Genomic DNA, 22,891 nt, shown 5'->3' with positions numbered 1-22,891 from the left:
AAGGGCGTGTTTAGGTCTGGGGGTTAGTAGCCAATGGCTACTAGCCCTGAGGGTGGGTACACCCTCTTTGTGCCTCCTCCCAAGGGGAGGGGGTCACAATCCTAACCCTATTGGGGGAATCCTCCATCTGCAAGATGGAGGATTTCTAAAAGTTAGTCACCTCAGCTCAGGACACCTTAGGGGCTGTCCTGACTGTCCAGTGACTCCTCCTTGTTGCTTTCTTTGTTCCCTCCAGCCTTGCCGCCAAAAGTGGGGGCCGTGGCCGGAGGGGGCGGGCAACTCCACTAAGCTGGAGTGCCCTGCTGGGCTGTGACAAAGGGGTGAGCCTTTGAGGCTCACCGCCAGGTGTTACAGCTCCTGCCTGGGGGAGGTGTTAGCATCTCCACCCAGTGCAGGCTTTGTTACTGGCCTCAGAGTGACAAAGGCACTCTCCCCATGGGGCCAGCAACATGTCTCTGGTGTGGCAGGCTGCTGGAACTAGTCAGCCTACACAGACAGTCGGTTAAGTTTCAGGGGGCACCTCTAAGGTGCCCTCTGGGGTGTATTTTACAATAAAATGTACACTGGCATCAGTGTGCATTTATTGTGCTGAGAAGTTTGATACCAAACTTCCCAGTTTTCAGTGTAGCCATTATGGTGCTGTGGAGTTCGTGTTTGACAGACTCCCAGACCATATACTCTTATGGCTACCCTGCACTTACAATGTCTAAGGTTTTGTTTAGACACTGTAGGGGTACCATGCTCATGCACTGGTACCCTCACCTATGGTATAGTGCACCCTGCCTTAGGGCTGTAAGGCCTGCTAGAGGGGTGTCTTACCTATACTGCATAGGCAGTGAGAGGCTGGCATGGCACCCTGAGGGGAGTGCCATGTCGACTTACTCGTTTTGTCCTCACTAGCACACACAAGCTGGCAAGCAGTGTGTCTGTGCTGAGTGAGAGGTCTCCAGGGTGGCATAAGACATGCTGCAGCCCTTAGAGACCTTCCTTGGCATCAGGGCCCTTGGTACTAGAAGTACCAGTTACAAGGGACTTATCTGAATGCCAGGGTGTGCCAATTGTGGATACAATGGTACATTTTAGGTGAAGGAACACTGGTGCTGGGGCCTGGTTAGCAGGGTCCCAGCACACTTCTCAGTCAAGTCAGCATCAGTATCAGGCAAAAAGTGGGGGGTAACTGCAACAGGGAGCCATTTCTTTACACATCCCATAAGTGTCACAATATTGTGAGAAAGGGTTGTGTTCTCCTTCCCTTTGAAGTTTAGCCTCTTGTCCCTGTCAAGCACTTCCTTCTCACACTCCAGCCTTCCTGCTTATTTTAAGTTGCAGAGGCTGTAGCTGAACCAGTCTGTGACTTAATCAAGATTTATAAAGTGCCTCTAATCACCCAGTAGGGTATCCATGCGCTTGCCGGTCCCGAAGGTGTATTTGCACAACCAGGTCTTGAGGGCCCTTTGGAATTCCAGGAGTGAGGTGATGGTCCGGAGGTGTGCGGAGAGGCTGTTGCAGGTTTTTGCTGCAACATGAGAGAAGGAGCGTCCTCCACTTCTGCTTCAGTAGATGCGGGGAGTATGAGCAAGTGAAAGGGAGGCAGAGCGAAGTCTTCTCAACAGTTGGTGGAAGTTCAGGCAGTGGTTCATGTACGTGGGTCCTTGGTTGTTTAGAGTCTTGTGCGTGGGTCAGCAGCTTGAATAGGCATCTCTTCTGTATGGGGAGCTAGTGGAGTTTCCTGAGGTAGGGTGTGATGTGGGTTCATTGGGGAAGGCCAAGCATAAGTCTGGCTGTGGCGTTCTGTATTGTCTGAAGTATCTGTAGGAGGTGTGCGGGCGATTCCTACATAGAGGGCGTTGCTGTAGTCCAGTTGCCTGGTGAAGAGGGCCTTTGTCACAATGTGCCTTGTTGAGGTAGCCTTTGAAGATCTTACATAAGATTTTACATTGCTGTTTCCAAAGATCAGTACTTCTGTCTTGTCTGTGTTCAGCTGCAGGCAATTGTTCTTCATCCAATCAGCTACGCTTGTCATACATCTGTCGAAGCTGGTTCTGGTGGTGGAGTGTTAGTGAGTGAGAGGATGAGTTGGATGTCTGTGTAGAAAATTATGTTGAGACCAAGGGATGAGCTCTGGTTGTCACCACAGGTGATCTCCTTGGGTTTGGAGATGAAAGGTGGGCGGTAACTCTTCTGGGTTCTTCAGATGAGAAAGGAGGTGAGCCATCTGAGCGCTTGGATGCTGCAGAAACCAGATTGGGAGGCATTGAGTAGTTGGTTCTGCTCCAAGTGTGTCATGGGAGCAGGGAGACTGGCTGCTAGTTTTTGGGTTCGCTGGGGCAGGCGCATTTTTTTTTTAAGTAGTGGTCTGACTTTGGCGTGTTTCCAGGTGTCGTGAAATGTTGCGGTGTTGATGGGGGTGTTAAACAGGGTGGTGAGTTCCTGGCCGATCATTTGATTTCCAAGGTTGTAGATGTAGCGCAGGCATGGGTATATGGGAGCTACTGAGTGGATACATTTCATGGTGGAGGTGATATCCTGGGTGGAGTGGATGTTCCAGGTGGTCAGTATGTGGTTTGTGTCAATAATGTTGGTGGCGTATCTCTCGAGGAAGTCCATAGGTGTGGGTTGTTGTTCAAAGTTTCTGTATATGGTTGCGATCTTGTTGTAGAAGATGTGGGCAAGGTTATTGCACAGCTCCTGTGAGGATGTGATATTGTTTTCGATGGCAGCCAGGTTGGAGAATTCCTTAACGATGTTGAAAAGTTCCTTGGTGCTGTTGGCTCTGGTTTCAATGTGTGTTGAATGGGCCGACTTCTTTGCTGCAATGGTACAGATTAAAAGAGGTTTTGAAGGCTGCTCTGGTGCGCCATCTCCTCTACAGCTGTTTGCTGTCTCGTTTAGCTGTTCTGAGTTCTTGGGTGTATTAGCAGGCCTTTTTGGGGGATTTTCCCTGGATGTTGCGCGTGATGTGGATGATGCTGATGACACTATTGGTGATCCAGGCGTTTAAGTTTTTCACTCTGAGGTTGGTGCCAGTAGGGCGGTTGGAGGTGTTGAGGGTGTCCGCCCAGCTGGGTCTTAGATTTTTTTCCACCTCCGCGCTGGTCATCTTGTGGGGTGGAGGTGTGGGGACTGGAGATGCTGAAGTCTACAGTGGAGTGATTGGTCCATGTGAGTTCTGTAACATGGCTGTATTTGACACAGTTGCTGGAGGTGAAAATGGGGTCCGGAGTGTGCCCTGTGGTGTGTAGGATCGTGGATGATGTGGGTCAATCCAAGGCTGCCCACACTATGGGTGAGGTGTGCAATGTTGTAATTTGGGTAGTCTGTGTGGAAATTTAGGTCACCGAAGAAGTTAGAGTCTAAGACTAGGGTGCCATGACTTCTGCAATGGCGTTGCAGAAACTGGTGCGTGGACTTGGGGGTCGGTATCCGAGGGTGCCTCTGATAGTTGTTTTGTTGTCCATGTGGAGCTTGAAGTTTAAATGTATCATGGGGGTGGTGGTGGTGTCTGTGGTGGTGGTGTGCTGCACTCTATTGTCTCTTTGTAGATGATGGCTGTTCCTCCTCGCTTGTTCATGCAGAGCTTGAGTGATTTTACATCTGTCAGGTATCGCTGTGGCAATGTCTGGGGCGGATGCGGTGTTGAGCCAGGTCTCGGTAAGGAAGACAATGTCAGGTGCAAAAGTAGCGATGAGGTCACATAATTTGGTGGAATGCTTACATAGTGAGCGTGTGTTGGGAAGGACGCATGCAAGTTGGTGTTTTTTTTTTTCAGATGGTGTCTGTTGTGTGTTCGGGGTGGGGCTGGTCAGTGGGTTGGTGTGTGTGCAGGTGAAATGGCAGAAGGCACATTTAAAGGGTCCTAATGTGGAGTGTGGGTCAGAGCGGTGGCAGTGTTTGTTGCTGGGTCGAGGGCATAGAGCTCAGCAATGATGTATCTTTGGGGGGGGAGGGAGGGCCAGGAGGTCTAGGTGCAGTCCAGGAGCAGATGGGCTTGCCAGCGGTACGCCTGCTGCACGGCCGTGCTGCAGCTTGCATTAGGTAGGTCCTGGGTTTTGGGGCTTCTGTTGCCCGGAAGAACGGTGAGTGAGTGGGAAAACCTGGTTGGGAAAACCACGGCGGGAAAACAGAGGCAGCTGCGGCATTACTGGATCAGTATCGAAAAGCAGGAACTGGAAGACACAGGCAAGTGGCAGGCTTGGTGTCCAGGTGCTTAGGTGCGATTGATACATAAAATATAGAAACTACAAAAGGGCATGCAGGCTTGGACATAAAAAGGCACATTCCCTCCTCGGTTTCCCTTTTGGGAAGGACCAGGATCAGCTGACTCAGATAGTTTCGGACTGGGCTCAGAGGGCATGGTACATGAACCTGCTGAGTCTGATCACCCATACGTCTTAATCTTGCTCCCAGAGTCATTCAGCTACTGTGCTAATCCTACAACTTTTCCACCCCAACCATAGTTTCCTGGGCCACCCGCTACTCCTAAACAGATCAGAGTTCCATGAGGCTGTTCTGACTCCCTCTGGTGTGCCTGCGGGCCCCACAAAGCTGAAAGGTTCTCTGCTTCGTTTGCTTCTGTTGGGATTGCCCTCTGTGTTGTCTGGACCCTCCGAGCCATCAGCAGGCGCCCTCTCCTGCTACAGTCCGTACTCTGCCAACGGTACAAGAGTCCACGCTAGTTCCCGCTACTTCAGTGTAGACTGAATCCGTGGTGGAAAACAAGGCTCCAATTGTCCTTTCTGATGTAGAGTCAACATTGGTCTACAATAATAAAGGCCGTGCTTGCCGCTATAGAGCATTCTTCCTCCACTAGATCTATCTCCTCAGTGAAGTACGCACACCCTCCATTCCCTGTTCTCCGTGGATTCTGACAAAGACTTGGAAGTGTGTTATGAGATTGGCCAACCATATTAGGAGAATTGGTATGTTGACCTGCAGGAGGCTAGGGGCCTTGATACCTCCCCTGAGTAGGGGCTCCTGTCACCCCCTGCTCCTGCCACTATGGAGGGTCCTTGCATCATGGTTATGGGCCAAAGTCTTTGACTCCCAAACTGAACCCCGCCCCCCTCCCTTCCCTGCTCTCCCCCTGCCCCTGGGGGTGGTGGGTCAACTGCCAGATTGCACAATGCCACCCCCCTTCCCTAAGTCACCTTGGTGACTTGGTGGTGCAGTGAAGGTGTCTGCAGCCAAGACTAATTCTAACCTGTTTCCAACTATTGACGTTTACTATCAACATGCAAAAGTCACATCTGACCCCTTCTAAGACGCACCCTGTAGGAAAGTACCCTCTTTTTGGCATGGTTACCTCCTATTTTTGCCTGCTGTCAGTGTGTTTTTACTGTGTTCACTGGGATTCTACTAACTAGGTGCTCTCTCCCCCTAAATTTGGTTGTTCCTGATCTAGCACACCCCACAATTGGCATACTGGTCCCCCCCCAATCTCTCCCCTCTTCCCCCATGTAAGTCCCTAGTATATGGTACCAAGGTACCCAGGGCATTGGGACACTAGGGAATCCCCATGGGCCGCAGCATATATTATGCCACCCATGGGAGCCCATGCAAAATGTGTCTACAGGCCTGCAATTGAAGCCTGCGTGAAAAGGTGCATGCACCCTTTCACTACAGGTCATTTCACCAGGTCACTGTAAGCCACCCCTATGGCAGGCCCTCCTAGCCAAGCGGACAGGGGTGAAAGTATCTGTGTTTGTGGGCACACCTGCATGAGCAGAAGTGTCCCTACGAACTTCAACTCCATTTCCCTGGACTTTGTCACTAACTATGTCCAGCTACATAATGGTAGCTCCGAACCTTGGCATGTTTGGTATCAAGCATGTTGGAATCATACCCCAATACTTTTGCCAGTATTGGTTGTATGATTCCATGCACTCTGGGATCTCCTTAGAGGACCCCCAGCTTTGCTCCTACCACTTTGCAGGGTTTTCCCAGGCAGCCTGCGCTGCTGCCATCTTACAGACCGGTTTCTGCCTTTCTGCTGCTTGACCAGCTCAAGCCAAGGAAAGCAGAACTAAGGATTTCCTTAGGGAGAGGAAGGCAACATCCTCTCCCTTTGGAAAGGTGTTACGTGGCTTGGGAGGGGAAGTCTCCCCAAGCCACTGGTATGCTTTGAAGGGCACATTTGGTATCCTCCTCGCATAAACCGGCTTGCACCAGTACAGGAACACCTGATCCCTGCTTTTTTGCAAAACTGGACAATGGAAAGGGGAGTAACCACTCCCCTGTCCATCATCATCCCGGGAGGTGCCAGAGCTCCTCCAGGTGGCCACTTGATTCTGCCATCATGAATCCAAGGTGGGCCGAGGCTTCTGGGAGCATTTGAGTGGCTAGGTTAGGCCCGTGACGTGTCAGCCCCCTCCTGATAGGTGGTCACCCTGCTAGGTGACCAATCCTCGTTCCTGGGCAATTTAGGGTCTCCCTCTTGAGTGGGTCCTCAGATTCGACATGCCAGATTCTAGCAGGACTCCTCTGCATCGTTTACTTTGACTCCTGGCCGACTGGAACCACAACTGGACTTCACAGGAACCCACAATCTGCAATATTGTTTCTCTGGCTCCTTCCAGCAGCTGCAACATTTCCCTGGCTGTGCATCCTCTGGGGCCGACAAGTTTAGTCTACACAAGAAGCAAGAAAGAATCTCCCTTGGAGTGAAGGAGTCACTCACCTGCATCTGCAGGCACCAATTGCATTGATGACTTGCTGCGTGTATCCTCTCCCCTGCAACTCTGCTTGGATCCTACAACACAGGTGGTGGGCTGGAGTAGTCCCCTCGGTCGCCTCTACCAGCTGTCCAACTTGGGAGGTGGTGAGTGTCCTTGCAGGACATTACCCTTGTGCACTGCGACTCTTGCAGCTACCAAGGCTTGTTGGCTCCTCCAAGGGATCTTCCGACTCCATGTAGCCCCGCCCTCCAGCACTCTTCCCTGCAAAGCACAATCTCCTACCTACTGCTCCAGCGACATGGGACTCCTCTTCTGGTGTGCTGAGTGGGCCTCGCTGTGACTCCTGTGCCTGCTGCCTTTGAGTTGCCTGTGGAGACTGCATCCTTGACTTCTGGCTCTCCTCCCTGCTGAGGGTCTTCTGGGGCTCCCCTCCTTGGATTGTCCCCTTGGACCTTCCTGGTCCCCAGCAGCTCTGCAATTCTCCTTTTGCTACTCTTCCTTTGCCAAGTCTTGTTGGTGGTTTTTCTACAGCACTTACCGACTGCAACTCTTCTTCCCATGTGGGACATCGACTGCATCACTTCTGGAACTCTTCTCCTGCTCTTATGCTGCATAGTTGACTCCTGGTCTTCACCATCGACCTGATTGTGCACCTCCAGAAGAGTGGGTAGTGGCTCCTGCCCCAACTGGACACTCCAACTGGAACTGGACTTGGTCCCCTTCATTTGCAGGTCCTCTTCGGTCAGGATCAGTCTTCTGTTTCTTCTAGTCTTGCTTGGGTCTTGCACAGTCTTTTCATAAAGTTTACCAGTGTGGAAAAGCCAGGTACTTACGTCTTCTCTCCTTATCGCTGGGGGGCAGTCCAGTACTTACCTTTTGGGGGTTTCTAGTTCCTCCAGCTCACCTCTACAGATTCCACTTCCTTGGGTGGGGGCCTGCCTTTCCCATTCTATTTACTTAGTATATGGTTTGGTTTCCCCCTAGGGTCTCTATTATTTTCTGTTACTTCACTGTTTTTTATTGCTTTGTATGCCCATTCTTGATTACTAATGTGTATATAATAGTGTGTTTGCTCACCTGCTAGTAGAGTATTGCCTATATAGTATTTTAGTATTTGCATTACCATAATAAAGTACCTTTATTTTTGTAACACTGTGTGGTTCTTTCATGTGTGTAAGTGCTGTGTGACAATGGTGGTATTGCATAAGCTTTGCATGTCTCCCAGATAAGTTTTAGCTGCTCATCCACAGCTACGTCTAGAGAATCCTGGCTTCCTAGACACTGTCTACACCTCACTAATGGGGGATACCTGGACCTAGTATAAGGTAATAACACCATAGGTGCGCACCACACACCCCTTCATCAGAGCCATTTTGATATGGTTAGGTTCTGTGCCTTTTCGCCAGGAAAGAGTACAGGACATTCTGACTATGATCCCGCTCTTTTACCCTTAGTCTAGCATTTGAGAGAGGGCTACTCTGAGGCTGCGGGATTGATAGCCTCCTGAATCCTGCTTTTAAGCTCGCCAGTTGACTTATGGGTGCTTTGCTGTCGGATCTGATGTCATGGTGAGCTCAACATCAGGGGGACCTTTCTGACCACGCTCAGATTTTGGGGGAGTTTTTGCATTGTTCAGTACTCCGTCCATCATCCTTTTGTGTTGCAGATTTTGGAGGAGACTGCAAAAGATTTACAGTGGGGAATACTGGAGTGTGATTGGGTCAGCGACAGACCCATCTCTCTTCCCCACCCAGTTCTGACGATTCTGACCTGTGCATCGCTTCTGGGTTGGGGTGGCCATCAGAAGTAGTTGGAGATCAAAGGGCTCTAGCTGCAGGTGGAGTCCAGGCACCGTATCAGCCTTTTGGAGCTGATGGCCATCTGCTTGGCTTTAAAAGCCTTCCTGCCGTCCATCAAGAAAAGGCTGTTACAGATGCTTACAGACAGTACCACTGCCACATGGTACTGCAACAAGCAAGAGAGGGTGGGGTAATGGACCTTGTGCCAGGAAGCCCTGCACCTCTGCAAATGACTGGACCACCAAGGAACTTTCCTGGTGGTGAACCACATGGCAGGATCATTGAATGCCAGGGCGGACAAGCTGAGCCGTCGGCACCTAGTGAGTGCCAGTTACACCCAGAGTTGAGATAAGGTCTCTTCCGCGAAGGTTGGGAACCTTGGCTCGATCTGTTCGTGTGCAATGTCAACACTTCTGCTCGTTGGAATTTCCAAGACGTCTCTCGCTCGAAAGCACATTCCCCTTCAATTGGCTATCTGGACTCCTGTATGCCTTTCCCCTGATGCCACTACTGCCCCAAGTTCTCAAGAAGATCAGGACTGACTGGGCACGGAGAGTATGGTATCCAGAACTCCTTGACTTGAGCATCTGCTCTCTGATCATGCTGCTCCTCTGGGAGGACCTGCAGTTGCAGGAGTAGGGCAAGTTTCTGCACCCTGGCCATCACAATCTCCAGGTTCTTGCTCCGTGATTAAGTGGCAACAACTGAACACATTACGCCTTCCTCTGGAGGTGGTTCCCAGTCGTTGGGACACATTTTTGCTTTGAGCACTATTAAGTGTACCTCTCTGTTCCTTCAGCTTTTTAGCTGTTGCCGGATCAGTAGTCATTATTTCAGCCACAGTTCTTATGCAGTTTTTAAATTTTTTTAATAGGTTTACATTTGCTTCCCCCCCTCTCCCTTTTGTCACGCCACAGTGGAACCTAAACTTGGTCTTTAAGTTTCTGATGTGCACTTCCTTCAGCCGCTTCACAGCAGCGTCAGGACAGTTTGGGGCAGTTTGCTGCCTCTGTCCATCAGGATTTCCTTGTGAGAAGTCACTCCTCAGATCCCTCCATTTTTTTGGGGAGATACTGATTTGATGACTTGTGTAGCTGTAGATACAGTCCGCCATCTAGTGTTGGGCTCTGAGTGTTACAAGTTGTTTTTCTTCGAAGAAGTTTTTCGAGTCACAGATCGAGTGCCTCCTCCTGGTGATACTGCGCATTGGCATTGAGTCCTTTGTTAGGTTTTCTTTCTGCCGTCTGGTTCAGACGTGTTTCCTCTAGCTCCGGTGGATCTCAGTTCGGTAGTTCTGAACTAATTTGAACCTTTTCTGTAATATCCTCGTTATTGTTTTCATCAGGTTTCTTTCTATACTCAATCCGATTTAGACTTGGATCTGGGTCGAATTCTCGCCTTTACAAGGCCCTCGCCCTTTTAGGGCCTACTTCAGTGTCTGGCTGATGGAACGAACTCTGTTTCGATTCTGTCCTTGGTGTCTCGCTAAATTTCCATACACCAATCAACATTCAGTGTGTAATCTCTGTCTATGTGCTGATCATTTCGATCTAAAATGACTCTCTGGGACAGTAGAGCCTATTGTTTTGAAATGGCGCCTGAGTCCACAGAAGACTCACCTAATTTCTTTGGTGAAGAACACGCCCAGGAAGAAGTTCGACAAGGGGCAGAGTTTTCCATCCAAGACTCGGACTCCGATCAACACACTGATGATGATGATGATGATGGACATTGCGTGCCTCCGCTGCAGTACGTGAGTACATCTTCCCCATCGCACCTCACAAAGATACTTTAAAAAGACCCCAGTACTAGTCGTTGGTCCTCCACTGCCTTCTGGCCATGATCGGATTCGAAAAGAAAGTCCGGGTGACCAACCTTTGGGTTCGGCACCGAGATTAAAGACTAGACTGCATTCAACATCAACCAAACAGACTCCAACAACAGTCTCGGAATCGAGGTGAAAATCAGAGAGCACATCTTTGGAGCCAAAAAATCGACACCACCTTTGGCACCAATGGTTTTGGTACGATCAAAACACAGACCTTCAGAGTCTAAAGACACGGATGGCAAGAAAACTAGTTCTACTCATGAATCCTTGGACATACAACCTATTTTAGAGGTGATGGACGCTAAACAGCTAAAAATACATATTCAAAAGGACACAAAGAATAATTGCTTCCCCTCCAATGTCCTTTAAAAGGAAATTAACTTTTAAAGATGCTTTAAAGGATGTACCTCCATCAAAAAAGGTCTCCAAGGATACACAGGAAGAGGCTACAAAACATAAACTGCCTTCACCACCACATTCTCCTGTTCTTCCTTCCACACCATCACCCACATATGAAGCACAATTTTCGCCACACACTTCCTCCACACAGGGATGATCTTACTGATGACCAGCAGGAAAAAGATCCATGCGATACATATGACCATGATCCCAAATGATAGACGTATATCCTGGTAGATATTCACCACCAGAAGACACAACTGCATACAATCAAGTAGTGGCTAGAGCTTCAGCCTATCATAGTGTGCAAATGCATACAGATCAGATTGAAAAAAGATTTCCTCTTTGACACACTATAATCTACACATAAACAATATGAATGTCTTCCAATTGTTCCGAGAATGCTTAGACATGCTTCTGATATTTTCCAGGAACCTGTTAAAGCCATAATTATCACTCATAGAGTAGATAAAAAAATATAAACCTGCACCTTCAGACCCAGTGTTTATAAGATCCCAATTACCACCTGATTCAGTAGACGTTGTCACAGCAAGAAAAAGGGCCAACAGTCAGTCCACAGGAGATGCCCCTCCTCCAGACAAAGAGAGTAAGAAAATAGATGCAGTGGGTAAAAGAGTAGCTTCATAGGCTGCAAATCATTGGAGCATAGCCAATTTGCAAACTCTTTTGGCTACATATGATAGGGCACACTGGGATGAAATAGGAGAAGTATTACAATACCTCCCTCCAGAAAACCAAAAGAGGGGACAACAAGTAGTAAATGAAGGGCAAGCAATATCTAATAATGCTATTAGATCTACTATGGATGCAACTGATACAATAGATAGATCAATCAACACCAGCGTCCTTATTAGAAGACATGCCTGGTTAAGATGTTCAGGGTTCAAACCTGAAATACAACAGGCAGTGTTAAACATGCCTTTTGACAAACAGATAATTGGCCCTGGGGTTGACACAACTATTGATAAACTTAAAAAAAAGATTCTGAGACAGCCAAAGTGATAGGTGCATTGTATACCACACCCACCAGAGGTACTTTTCGTAGACCACAATTTAGAGATTTCAAACCATCAGCTTCAGAAACAGCAACTTCCCAACAAAAACAACCTTCACAATTGTACACTAGAGTATCATTTAGAGGCTCCTATAGAGGCTCTAACAATAGAGGAAGTGCTAAACCGTCCACTTCCAAAGGTTCCTTTCACTCATATAAACAGTGACTTTCCCACCATCCCCACAGAGCACACATCTCCTGTGGGAGGAAGACTGGTAAAATGTATATCCACAATGGCACATCATCACTACAGATCAGTGGGTTCTATCAATTATCCAACACGGTTATTGTCTAAAACTAATTTCCACTCCACCAAACATTCCCCCTCGTTCACACAGACTTACTTATTGAAACAGAAGGTACAATCACTACTGCTCAAAGGAGCCATAGTGGTAGTACCTATATTCTAACAGGGATCGATTATATTCACTATACCTCCTCATACCAAAAAAGGACCCCTCAATCTATACATACTTTCAGAACACTTTCATATGGTCACTCTACAAGATCTCATTCCCCTACTATAAAAACAAGATTACATGGCAGCATTAGACTTAAGGGTGCTTATTTCCACATTCCCATACATCTAGCACATTGAAAGTATCTAGGATGTTTTGTAGCAGGAAAACACTCCCAGTTCAAAGTGCTACCATTTAGGGTAACAATGTCGCCTCATAAAAGACCGTATGCTTCAGATTTGTCAACAACATACTCAATACGCTATGAACAGCCTACACAATCTATGATTCGCTATCAATTACAAAAAATCTTATCTGCAACCATCAGATACAACCGTATCTAGGAGCAATTCTGAACACTCAATCAGCACTGGCATACCCAAAACCAGTCAGGATTCAAGCACTTCACAATCTCATATCACAACTACAATGCAACCACACTTATACATTAAAGTTAGTGATGAAACTATTAGGGATGATTTGCTCATGCATAGCAATAGTACCCAATGCCAAACTCCACATGCGACTACTGCAGCAATATCTCTTTCAAAAATGTTCTCAGGCACACAGTCAAATTCAAGATCTAGTGTTGTTGGACCGCCAAACTTACCACTCTCTACAATGATGGAATTACAACAGCCTATCAAAAGGGTGGGCAGGACCCTGTGCCTCAGACCATAATCACAACAGTTGCATCAATGATAGTTTTGGGAGCTCATCTCAAGAACCCCACTATACAGAGGTAATGGGACTCAATCCAACAGACTTATCACGTAAACCACTTGGAATTACTGGCAGTATTCCTAGCACTCAAAGCTTTTCAGGCACAAATCACACACAAGACAGTGTTAATAAGGACAGACAATATGACCACAATGTAATATCTGCAAAAACAGGGGAGACACATTCATCTCAATTGTTCCTTCTAGCACAGACAATTTGGAAATGGGCAATCCAAAATTGCGTTCAATTAGTGGCAGAGTAAATCCCAGGGATACCCAATCCAAGGGCAGTGCAATATGGATGAACTGGTCAGGGATATTTGCTTACGCTTTTCCACCTCTTCCACTAATTCCATTTCTGATCAAAAAGATGAAACAAACCTCGCTCACCATGATACTCATAACTCCCACGTGGGCAAGTCAACATTGATACACAACACTATTGGACCTGTCTGTAGTACTACATCACAAACTACCAAACAGTCCAGATCTGTTGACTCAAACGAGAGGTCAAATCAGACATCCAAATCCCAGCATACTCAACCTGATGATTTGGCTCCTGAAATCATAGAATTTGGCTACCTACAAATCCATCTGAATGTATGGATATTCTAAAAGAGGCACGCAAACCCACAACCAGACACTGTTATGCAGCTAAATGGAAGCGTTTTGTCTACTATTGTCAGCCTAAAAACACTGACCCACTTGAAGCGCTTCAGTACAGGATATTGTTTGCTATTTACTACACTTAAAAAATCAAATCTCGAATACTCCTCCATTAGGATCCATTTAACAGCAATAGATGCTTACCTCCAAAACAGACAACATATTTCCCTGTTGGATTCCCGTTATTAAAGGTTTTTATGGAAGGTCCTAAAAGATTTATTCCAGATAGAGCTCCACCAGCCCCTGTGTGGAATCTTAACATTGTACTCCCAATACTTATGGGGCCACCATTTGAACCCATTCATTCTTGTCCTCTTAAGTTTTCATCATGAAAGGTTGCCTTTTTAGTAGTAATAACTTCTTTAAGAAGAGTTAGTGCAATTCAAGCATTCACTTTAGAAGAACCTTTCTTTCAAATTCACAAACCTAAAATAGTTCTTAGGACTAATCCAAAATTCCTACCCAAAGTGGTTTCCCCTTTTCATATAAATCAGACAGTGCAATTACCGGTCTTCTTTCCACAGCCAGATTCAGTTGCTGAAAGAGCTCTCCACACCCTTGATGGTAAAAGAGCTGTCATGTACTATATAGACAGGACAAAAGATTTCACAAAATGCAAGCAGCTCTTTGTGGCATTTCAACAGCCTCACAAACGTAATCCTATTTCAAAGCAAGGATTAGCCAGATGGATTGTGAGGTGTATTCAGACTTGCTATATTTAAAGCTAAAAGAAACTTATCAGATACTCCTAAAGTACATTCCACTAGGAAAAAAGCAGCTTCAATGGCATTCTTAGGGAATATACCAATGGCAGACACATGTAAAGCATCCACATGGTCTACACCACACACATTCACTAAGCACTACTGTATGGATGTGTTATCTCGCCAACAAGCAAATGTTGGACAGGCAGTGCTTAGAACACTATTTCAAGCTACTCCAACTCCTGCAGACTAGCCACTGCTTATTTTGGGGATGGGTCTGCTTTACAGTCTATGCAAAGCATGTGTATCTACAGCTATACATGCTATTGAACGGAACTGTGTGTGGGTATATATATATATATATATATATATATATATATATATGTTCGATGGCATGTGTAGCTGCAGATACACATGCTGTGCACATCCCGCCATCTGGTGTTGGGCTCTGAGTGTTACAAGTTGTTTTTCTTCGAAGAAGTCTTTTTTCGAGTCACGAGACCGAGGGACTCTCCCCATTTCGACTCCATTGCGCATGGGCGTCGACTCCATCTTAGATTGGTTTTTTTTTCCGCCATCGGGTTCGGACGTGTTCCTTTTCGCTCCGTGTTTCGGGTCGGAAAGTTAGTTAGAATCTCGGAAAAATCGTCGGTATTGTTTGCGTTCGGTATCGGGTTAGTTACAACAGATCGACACCGAATTAAGAAAAGCTCCGGTGGCCCTTCGGGGTTTTTTTTTTCCATCCCCGTCGGGGCCTGGTCGGCCCGGCCACGTGTCTCTTCAAGGCTGATGGAACGGACCCCATTCCACTTCTGTCCAAAATGCCATAACAAGTATCCATATACAGATCAACATCTGGTCTGTAACTTGTGTTTGTCACCAGAACACAAGGAGGATACTTGTGAAGCCTGTCGAGCGTTTCGGTCCAGGAAGACACTCGGGAACCGAAGAGCAAGAAGACTGCAAATGGCGTCGGTGCCGACAGGACAAGAGCGTTTCCAGGAGGAGGAAGAAACATTCTCCACCCAGGAGTCGGACTCTGAGGAGATCGATCCCGAGGAAACGCCTAAAACCGTGAGTAAGACGTCGAAACCGAGAACTCACGCGAAAAGCGCTAAAGCCCAGGGGACGCCACCGCCAACAGGCCATGGCTTAACCCGAAAAATAGGTGACCGTTCATCGGCACCGAAAAAGGGCGAGCTGGTGTCGAAGTCATCAGACTCCGGTCGAGATACCGGCACACAGCAATCTCGGGCCCGAGATAGTGGCTCAGAGAAGATTCGGCACCGAGACAGCGGCACCGAAACGGGTCGGCACCGAGAGAGCACGACGCCGAAAGTAAAGAAGGTTTCGTCGGAGCTGAAAAAAGCAGCCGAAAAGGTTTCGGTACCGAAATATCCGGCCTCGGAACCAAAAACAAGTTCCTACACTAGGAACAAGGACTGTCCACACAAATGAAGACACATAGATTTGGGCAGGAATTAGAGTCAATAGAGCGAGAACACACACAAAGACGGCTCTTTATTCAAAAAGATACAGGGAAGATCAGCACTCTTCCTCCAGTCAAAATGAAACGCAAGCTTGCCTTCCAAGACAAGGACAAACAGCCACACGCAAAGGTGGCTAAACAAGTAACACCGCCACCATCCCCACATCACTCTCCGCAACCATCACCGGTAGCCACTCCACCAATGATGCAATCCCCAACTCATACAGGAATGAGTCAAGATGACCCTGACGCATGTGACCTTTATGACGCACCAGTGTCAGACAATAGTCCAGAATGCTATCCAGCTAAACCATCGCCACCAGAGGATGGTACAGGCTACGCACAGGTGGTGTCAAGAGCAGCGGCATTTCATAATGTCAGCCTTCATTCAGAGCCCATTGAAGAAGACTTTCTTTTTAATACACTGTCGTCCACACACAGCCAATATCAGAGTCTTCCTATGCTACCCGGAATGCTAAAACACTCCAAACAAGTGTTTGAGGAGCCTGTTAAAGGGAGAGCCATTACTCCAAGAGTAGATAAAAAATATAAACCGCCACCAACAGACCCAGTGTACATTACACAACAGCTAACACCAGACTCTGTTGTAGTGGGAGCAGCGCGCAAAAGAGCCAACTCTCATACTTCAGGAGATGCACCACCTCTAAATAAAGAAAGTCGAAAATTCGATGCTGCAGGCAAAAGGGTGGCGGCACAGGCAGCAAACCAGTGGCGTATTGCACATTCGCAAGCTTTGCTAGCCAGATATGATAGGGCCCATTGGGATGAGATGCAACACCTTATTGAACATTTACCCAAGGAGTTCCAAAAAAGAGCGCAGCAAGTAGTAGAAGGACAGAGTATCTCCAATAATCAGATACGGTCAGCAATGGATGCTGCAGACACAGCTGCTAGAACTGTCAACACAGCAGTAACAATAAGGAGACATGCATGGCTGCGTACATCAGGATTTAAACCAGAGATACAGCAAGCTGTGCTGAATATGCCATTCAACGGACAGCAGTTGTTTGGGCCGGAGGTGGACACTGCGATCGAAAAACTTAAGAAAGACACTGACACGGCCAAAGCCATGGGCGCACTCTACTCCCCACAGAGCAGAGGCACATTTCGAAAGACACAATTTCGAGGGGGGTTTCGAGGGCAAACCACAGAAGCCACAACCTCACAAACAAAGCCCACTTACCAGAGCCAGTATCAGCGGGGAGGTTTTCGGGGACAATATAGAGGGGGGGACAATTTCAAAGGAATAGAGGAAAGTTCCAAAGTCCCAAAACTCCTCCAAACAAGCAGTGCCTTCAAGGTCACAAATCCCCAACACATAACACCTGTGGGGGGGAGACTAACCAAGTTGTACAAACATTGGGAGGAAATAACAACAGACACTTGGGTCTTAGCAATTATCCAGCATGGTTATTGCATAGAATTTCTCAAATTCCCTCCAAACATCCCACCGAAAACACACAATATGTCAAAACAACATATAGATCTTCTAGGACTAGAAGTTCAGGCATTGCTACAAAAAGAAGCAATAGAGTTAGTACCAAAACAACAAATAAACACAGGAGTTTACTCCCTGTACTTTCTGATACCCAAAAAAGACAAGAGTCTGAGACCTATACTAGATCTCAGAACATTAAATACCTACATCAAATCAGATCACTTTCACATGGTTACATTACAAGACGTAATCCCACTGCTCAAACAACAAGACTACATGACAACACTAGACCTAAAGGATGCATATTTCCATATACCAATACATCCTTCACACAGAAAGTACCTAAGGTTTGTATTCCAAGGGATACATTACCAATTCAAAGTGTTGCCATTCGGAATAACAACTGCACCAAGTGTTTTTACAAAATGCCTAGCAGTAGTAGCTGCACATATCAGAAGGCAGCAAATACATGTGTTCCCGTACCTAGACGATTGGTTAATCAATACCAACACGCTAAGACGGTGTTCACAACACACAAAATATGTCATAGAAATCCTCCACAAACTAGGTTTCTCAATCAACTACACAAAGTCACACCTTCTGCCGTGTCAAACACAGCAATACTTAGGAGCAACAATCAACACAGCAAAAGGGATTGCCACTCCAAGTCTACAAAGAGTTCACACATTTCACAATGTAATACAGACCATGTATCCAAATCAAAAGATACAAGTCAAACTGGTGATGAAACTACTAGGCATGATGTCTTCATGCATAGCCATTGTCCCAAACGCAAGGTTGCACATGCGGCCCTTACAACAGTGCCTAGCATCACAATGGTCACAAGCACAGGGTCAGCTTCTAGATCTGGTGTTGATAGACCGCCAAACATACATCTCGCTTCAATGGTGGAACAGTATAAATTTAAACCAAAGGCGGCCTTTCCAAGACCCAGTGCCACAATACGTAATAACAGATGCTTCCATGATAGGTTGGGGAGCACACCTCAATCAACACAGCATCCAAGGACAATGGGACATACAGCAAAAACAGTTTCACATAAATCACTTAGAACTATTGGCAGTATTTCTAGTGTTAAAAGCATTTCAACCAATAATAAGCCACAAACACATTCTTGTCAAAACAGACAACAATGTATTACCTAAACAAACAGGGAGGAACACACTCAGCACAGTTGTGTCTCCTGACACAGAAAATATGGCATTGGGCGATACACAACCACATTCGCCTAATAGTACAGTTCATTCCTAGGATTCAGAATCAATTAGCAGACAGTCTCTCTCGGGATCACCAACAGATCCACGAATGGGAGATTCATCCCCAAGTACTACACACTTACTTCCAGAATTGGGGAACACCACAAATAGACCTGTTTGCAACAAAAGAAAACGCAAAATGCCAAAACTTCGCATCCAGGTACCCACAAGATCAGTCTCTGGGCAATGCGTCATGGATGAGTTGGTCAGGGATATTTGCATACGCTTTCCCCCCCTCTCCCACTCCTTCCATATCTAGTAAACAAGTTGAGTCAAAACAAACTCAAACTCATACTCATAGCACCAACTTGGGCAAGACAACCTTGGTACACAACACTACTAGACCTCTCAGTAGTACCTCATATCAAACTACCAAACAGACCAGATCTGTTAACTCAACACAATCAACAGATCAGACACCCCAATCCAGCATCGCTGAATCTAGCAATCTGGCTCCTGAAGTCTTAGAATTGAGACACTTCGACCTTACACAGGAATGTATGGAAGTCATAAAACAAGCTAGAAAACCAACCACTAGACATTGCTATGTAAATAAGTGGAAAAGGTTTGTTTATTATTGTCATAATACTCAAATTAAACCCTTACACGCATCTGCTAAAGATATTGTAAGCTACTTACTACATTTGCAGAGGTCAAAACTAGCTTTTTCATCCATTAAGATGCGTCTTACCGCAATTTCAGCTTACCTGCAAATTACCCACTCAACTTCACTGTTTAGGATACCAGTCATAAAAGCCTTTATGGAAGGCCTAAAAAGAATTATACCACCAAGAACACCACCAGTTCCTTCATGGAACCTCAACATTGTCTTAACGCGACTCATGGGGCCACCTTTTGAACCCATGCATTCATGTGAAATGCAATATTTAACATGGAAAGTTGCATTTCTAATTGCCATCACATCTCTAAGAAGAGTCAGTGAAATCCAAGCATTTACCATACAAGAACCATTTATTCAAATACACAAGCATAAAGTAGTTCTACGGACAAATCCCAAATTTTTACCAAAAGTCATATCACCGTTCCACTTGAATCAAACAGTAGAACTACTAGTGTTCTTCCCACAGCCAGATTCTGTAGCTGAGAGAGCACTACATACATTAGACATCAAAAGAGCGTTAATGTACTACATTGACAGAACAAAACAAATTCGGAAAACAAAACAATTATTTGTTGATTTCCAAAAACCTCATACAGGAAATCCAATTTCCAAACAAGGCATTGCTAGATGGATAGTTAAATGCATTCAAACCTGTTATCTCAAAGCAAAAAGAGAACTGCCTATTACACCGAGGGCACACTCGGCTAGAAAGAAAGGTGCTACCATGGCCTTTCTAGGAAACATTCCAATGAATGAAATATGTAAGGCAGCCACATGGTCTACGCCTCATACGTTTACCAAGCACTACTGTGTAGATGTGTTAACAGCACAACAAGCCACAGTAGGACAAGCAGTACTACGAACTTTGTTTCAGACAACTTCAACTCCTACAGGCTGAACCACCGCTTTTGGGGAGATAACTGCTTACTAGTCTATGCAAAGCATGTGTATCTGCAGCTACACATGCCATCGAACGGAAAATGTCACTTACCCAGTGTACATCTGTTTGTTGCATGAGTCGCTGCAGATTCACATGCGCCCACCCGCCTCCCCGGGAGCCTGTAGCCGTTTCGAAGTTGATGTTGAACATTTGTAAATTCGTAAATATATCACTTTAAACTACATTATGTACAGACATGTTTACTCCATTGCGTGGGCACTTTTACTATAATACACAACTCCTACCTCACCCTCTGCGGGGAAAACAATCTAAGATGGAGTCGACGCCCATGCGCAATGGAGCCGAAAGGGGAGGAGTCCCTCGATCTCTTGACTCGAAAGACTTCTTCGAAGAAAAACAACTTTTAACACTCCGAGCCCAACACTAGATGGCGGGATGTGCAAAGCATGTGAATCTGCAGTGACTCATGCCACGAACAGATGTACACTGGGTAAGTGACATTTTCTATATATATATATATATATATATATATATATATATATATATATATATATCAAAAACGAAGTTGTCCCCATGTGAAAGCGCACAAGGTGAAACACTTTTATATTTTTCTCTGCTGAAGAAAGGATTGACCTAGAAACACGTGTCCAGAGATGATTTTATTACCTAAGGCCTGGAATAATGAAACTGCTTAAAGAATTCACTGTGAGTTGCTGGCTTTGCTTTTTCTTCCCGTTTATATAACCTGTTGGGAGTGCGCTTTCATATGAGGACAACTTCGTTTTTGATAATTAACCGGCCTGTCCAGCCGGGAAAGCAGCACCACTGCACATCGTAGCAGGTCTATGTGACAAAAAATGGATTGTCACATAAGAGCAATCAGGTTGGGATATTCACAGCAAATCTGGCAATTTTCCTTTGGATTCGCCTACGAAGGTTTTGCACTTTGGTTCATTATTTCGTTTGGCTCCAGCAACCCACTTGGGGCAAAATGAAAAAATTGCAGGACCACCACAACCAGCATGCACTGTTACTCACTTGAGAGGCCCACTGGGGCGGACTGGTATTTAAAGAGACTAATCAGGTGCCTGTAATTAGACAAGCTGAAGCCATGCCGGTCTTTTCAGTAAGAAAGAAATGCCTGGAACACTTCCAGCACTGGCTGCACCTACGAGGGTGAAACACTTTTTTATATTTTTCTCTGCTGAAGAAAGGATTGACCTAGAAACACGTGTCCAGAGATTATTTTATTACCTAAGGCCTGGAATAATGAAACTGCTTAAAGAATTCACTGTGAGTTGCTGGCTTTGCTTTTTCTTCCCGTTTATATAACCTGTTGGGAGTGCGCTTTCATATGAGGACAACTTCGTTTTTGATAGATAGATAGATAGATAGATAGATATATATATATATATATATATATATATATATATATATATATATATATATATACACACATATACATACATTGAATGGAGATCTCATTTCTTTACTATAAAACAATCTAATAAAGGACTTAATGCCTATGCGCAGTATCATGAGAGGAGGAGTGACTGTATCCTGTGACTTGAAAACCTTCTTCAAAGAAAAACAACTTGTAACACTCCGAGCCCAACACTAGATCGCGGACTTATGCAATGCATGTGAATCTACAGCACTACATGCCACGAACAGATGTCTACTGGGTAAGTAACACTTTCCTTTTTGTGTCTATCCAAAGGGTGACGGAGATGAGGTTAGAAGTATCCATGAGGCAACAAGTTACTTAGCTTTGGTAGATCTTTCTGGCAGAGTTGGAGTTGCTACTTATAAGGTGCCCTATTGAATGTAAAACAAAAGTAATTTGCCTGGCTTAGATTTTAGCTCAAATAACGAAACTGTTATTCTCTGAACTCTTTAAAGGCATTATTTGAGCTACTTTATGATTTGTATTCCAATTAGTATTTTTAATTGATTTGTATATATTTTTTTTAATTGGGTCATGTTTAACATAGTTGCATAATATTGGCTCTTTAGTTTTGGTTGCACACAAAACTTCAGTACGAGCTATAAGGCGTAGTATTATGTACACTATCTGTGTGTGCGGGACGTATTCTATTGTGGGAATGTAGCATACATTGTGAACTGGAAACCATACTAAAAAACTCAATCATTTGTGCCTATTGTAGGCCTCTGTGTACAAAATTTGCAGAGAAATGTATGATGATGCAATGGAAGACTTACCTTTCGAAAGTCAGCCTGATCTGATTGGTGATCGGTAAGTATTGTTATCTGACTTTTGAGATATTACATATTCCACAAATTAGTAAACAACGTGCCTGCTTATGTAATACTGTAAAATATCTCTGTTCTTCTTCAATACTTAACAGTCCGATTTTGTAACCTTGTATTTATCTAAGGCTGGGTTACTTTAAACGTCCCTTTATCTGCTAACTCCTCCGTGTTTATTTGTAAATTCCCTTTTTGTTACCTTTTCTCTGACTTTTGGAAGGCTCCATTTTTGTGTACATTTTTGGCAGCAGGGGTTATGTATTGGTCCTGGACACCCTCAAACAGCTGTTTAAAGTTGACTAAATACTGCCTCAAACTTTTTTCATCGTAGGAATCCCCAAGGATACCATGTCCTGATCATCATGATTTTAGCTCATGCAGTTTTGTTTAGATAGCTTTATTTAAACTGAAGGCCACTTGTGATGGAGTGTCACACAGAAAATTAAGCCAAAACATTTCTTCCCCCTTGCATGTCCTTAAATTTAATGAAGTATGCAGTTCTGGTATCAGCCTTCACTGAGCGCTTCAGAAAGTTGCATCATGGTGG

The 22,891-nt window shown here is 45.5% G+C and overlaps 1 protein-coding gene across 2 annotated transcripts in view; it reads left to right on the top strand.

The window, feature by feature from the left end:
- The window catches only part of OGA (O-GlcNAcase), a 475,247-nt gene that overhangs the window by 353,983 nt on the left and 98,373 nt on the right, over positions 1 to 22,891 (top strand). For both annotated transcript variants that reach the window (XM_069239571.1, XM_069239570.1), the window contains one exon: positions 22,242 to 22,330. In XM_069239571.1, the coding sequence (XP_069095672.1) occupies positions 22,242 to 22,330 (89 nt within the window). The remainder of the gene's footprint in view (positions 1 to 22,241; positions 22,331 to 22,891) is intronic.

Source organism: Pleurodeles waltl, chromosome 6, assembly GCF_031143425.1.
Source record: "Pleurodeles waltl isolate 20211129_DDA chromosome 6, aPleWal1.hap1.20221129, whole genome shotgun sequence".
NCBI lineage: Eukaryota > Metazoa > Chordata > Amphibia > Caudata > Salamandridae > Pleurodeles > Pleurodeles waltl.
Note: the sequence above shows the minus strand (reverse complement) of the source record. Positions and strands in the feature narration are given on the sequence as shown.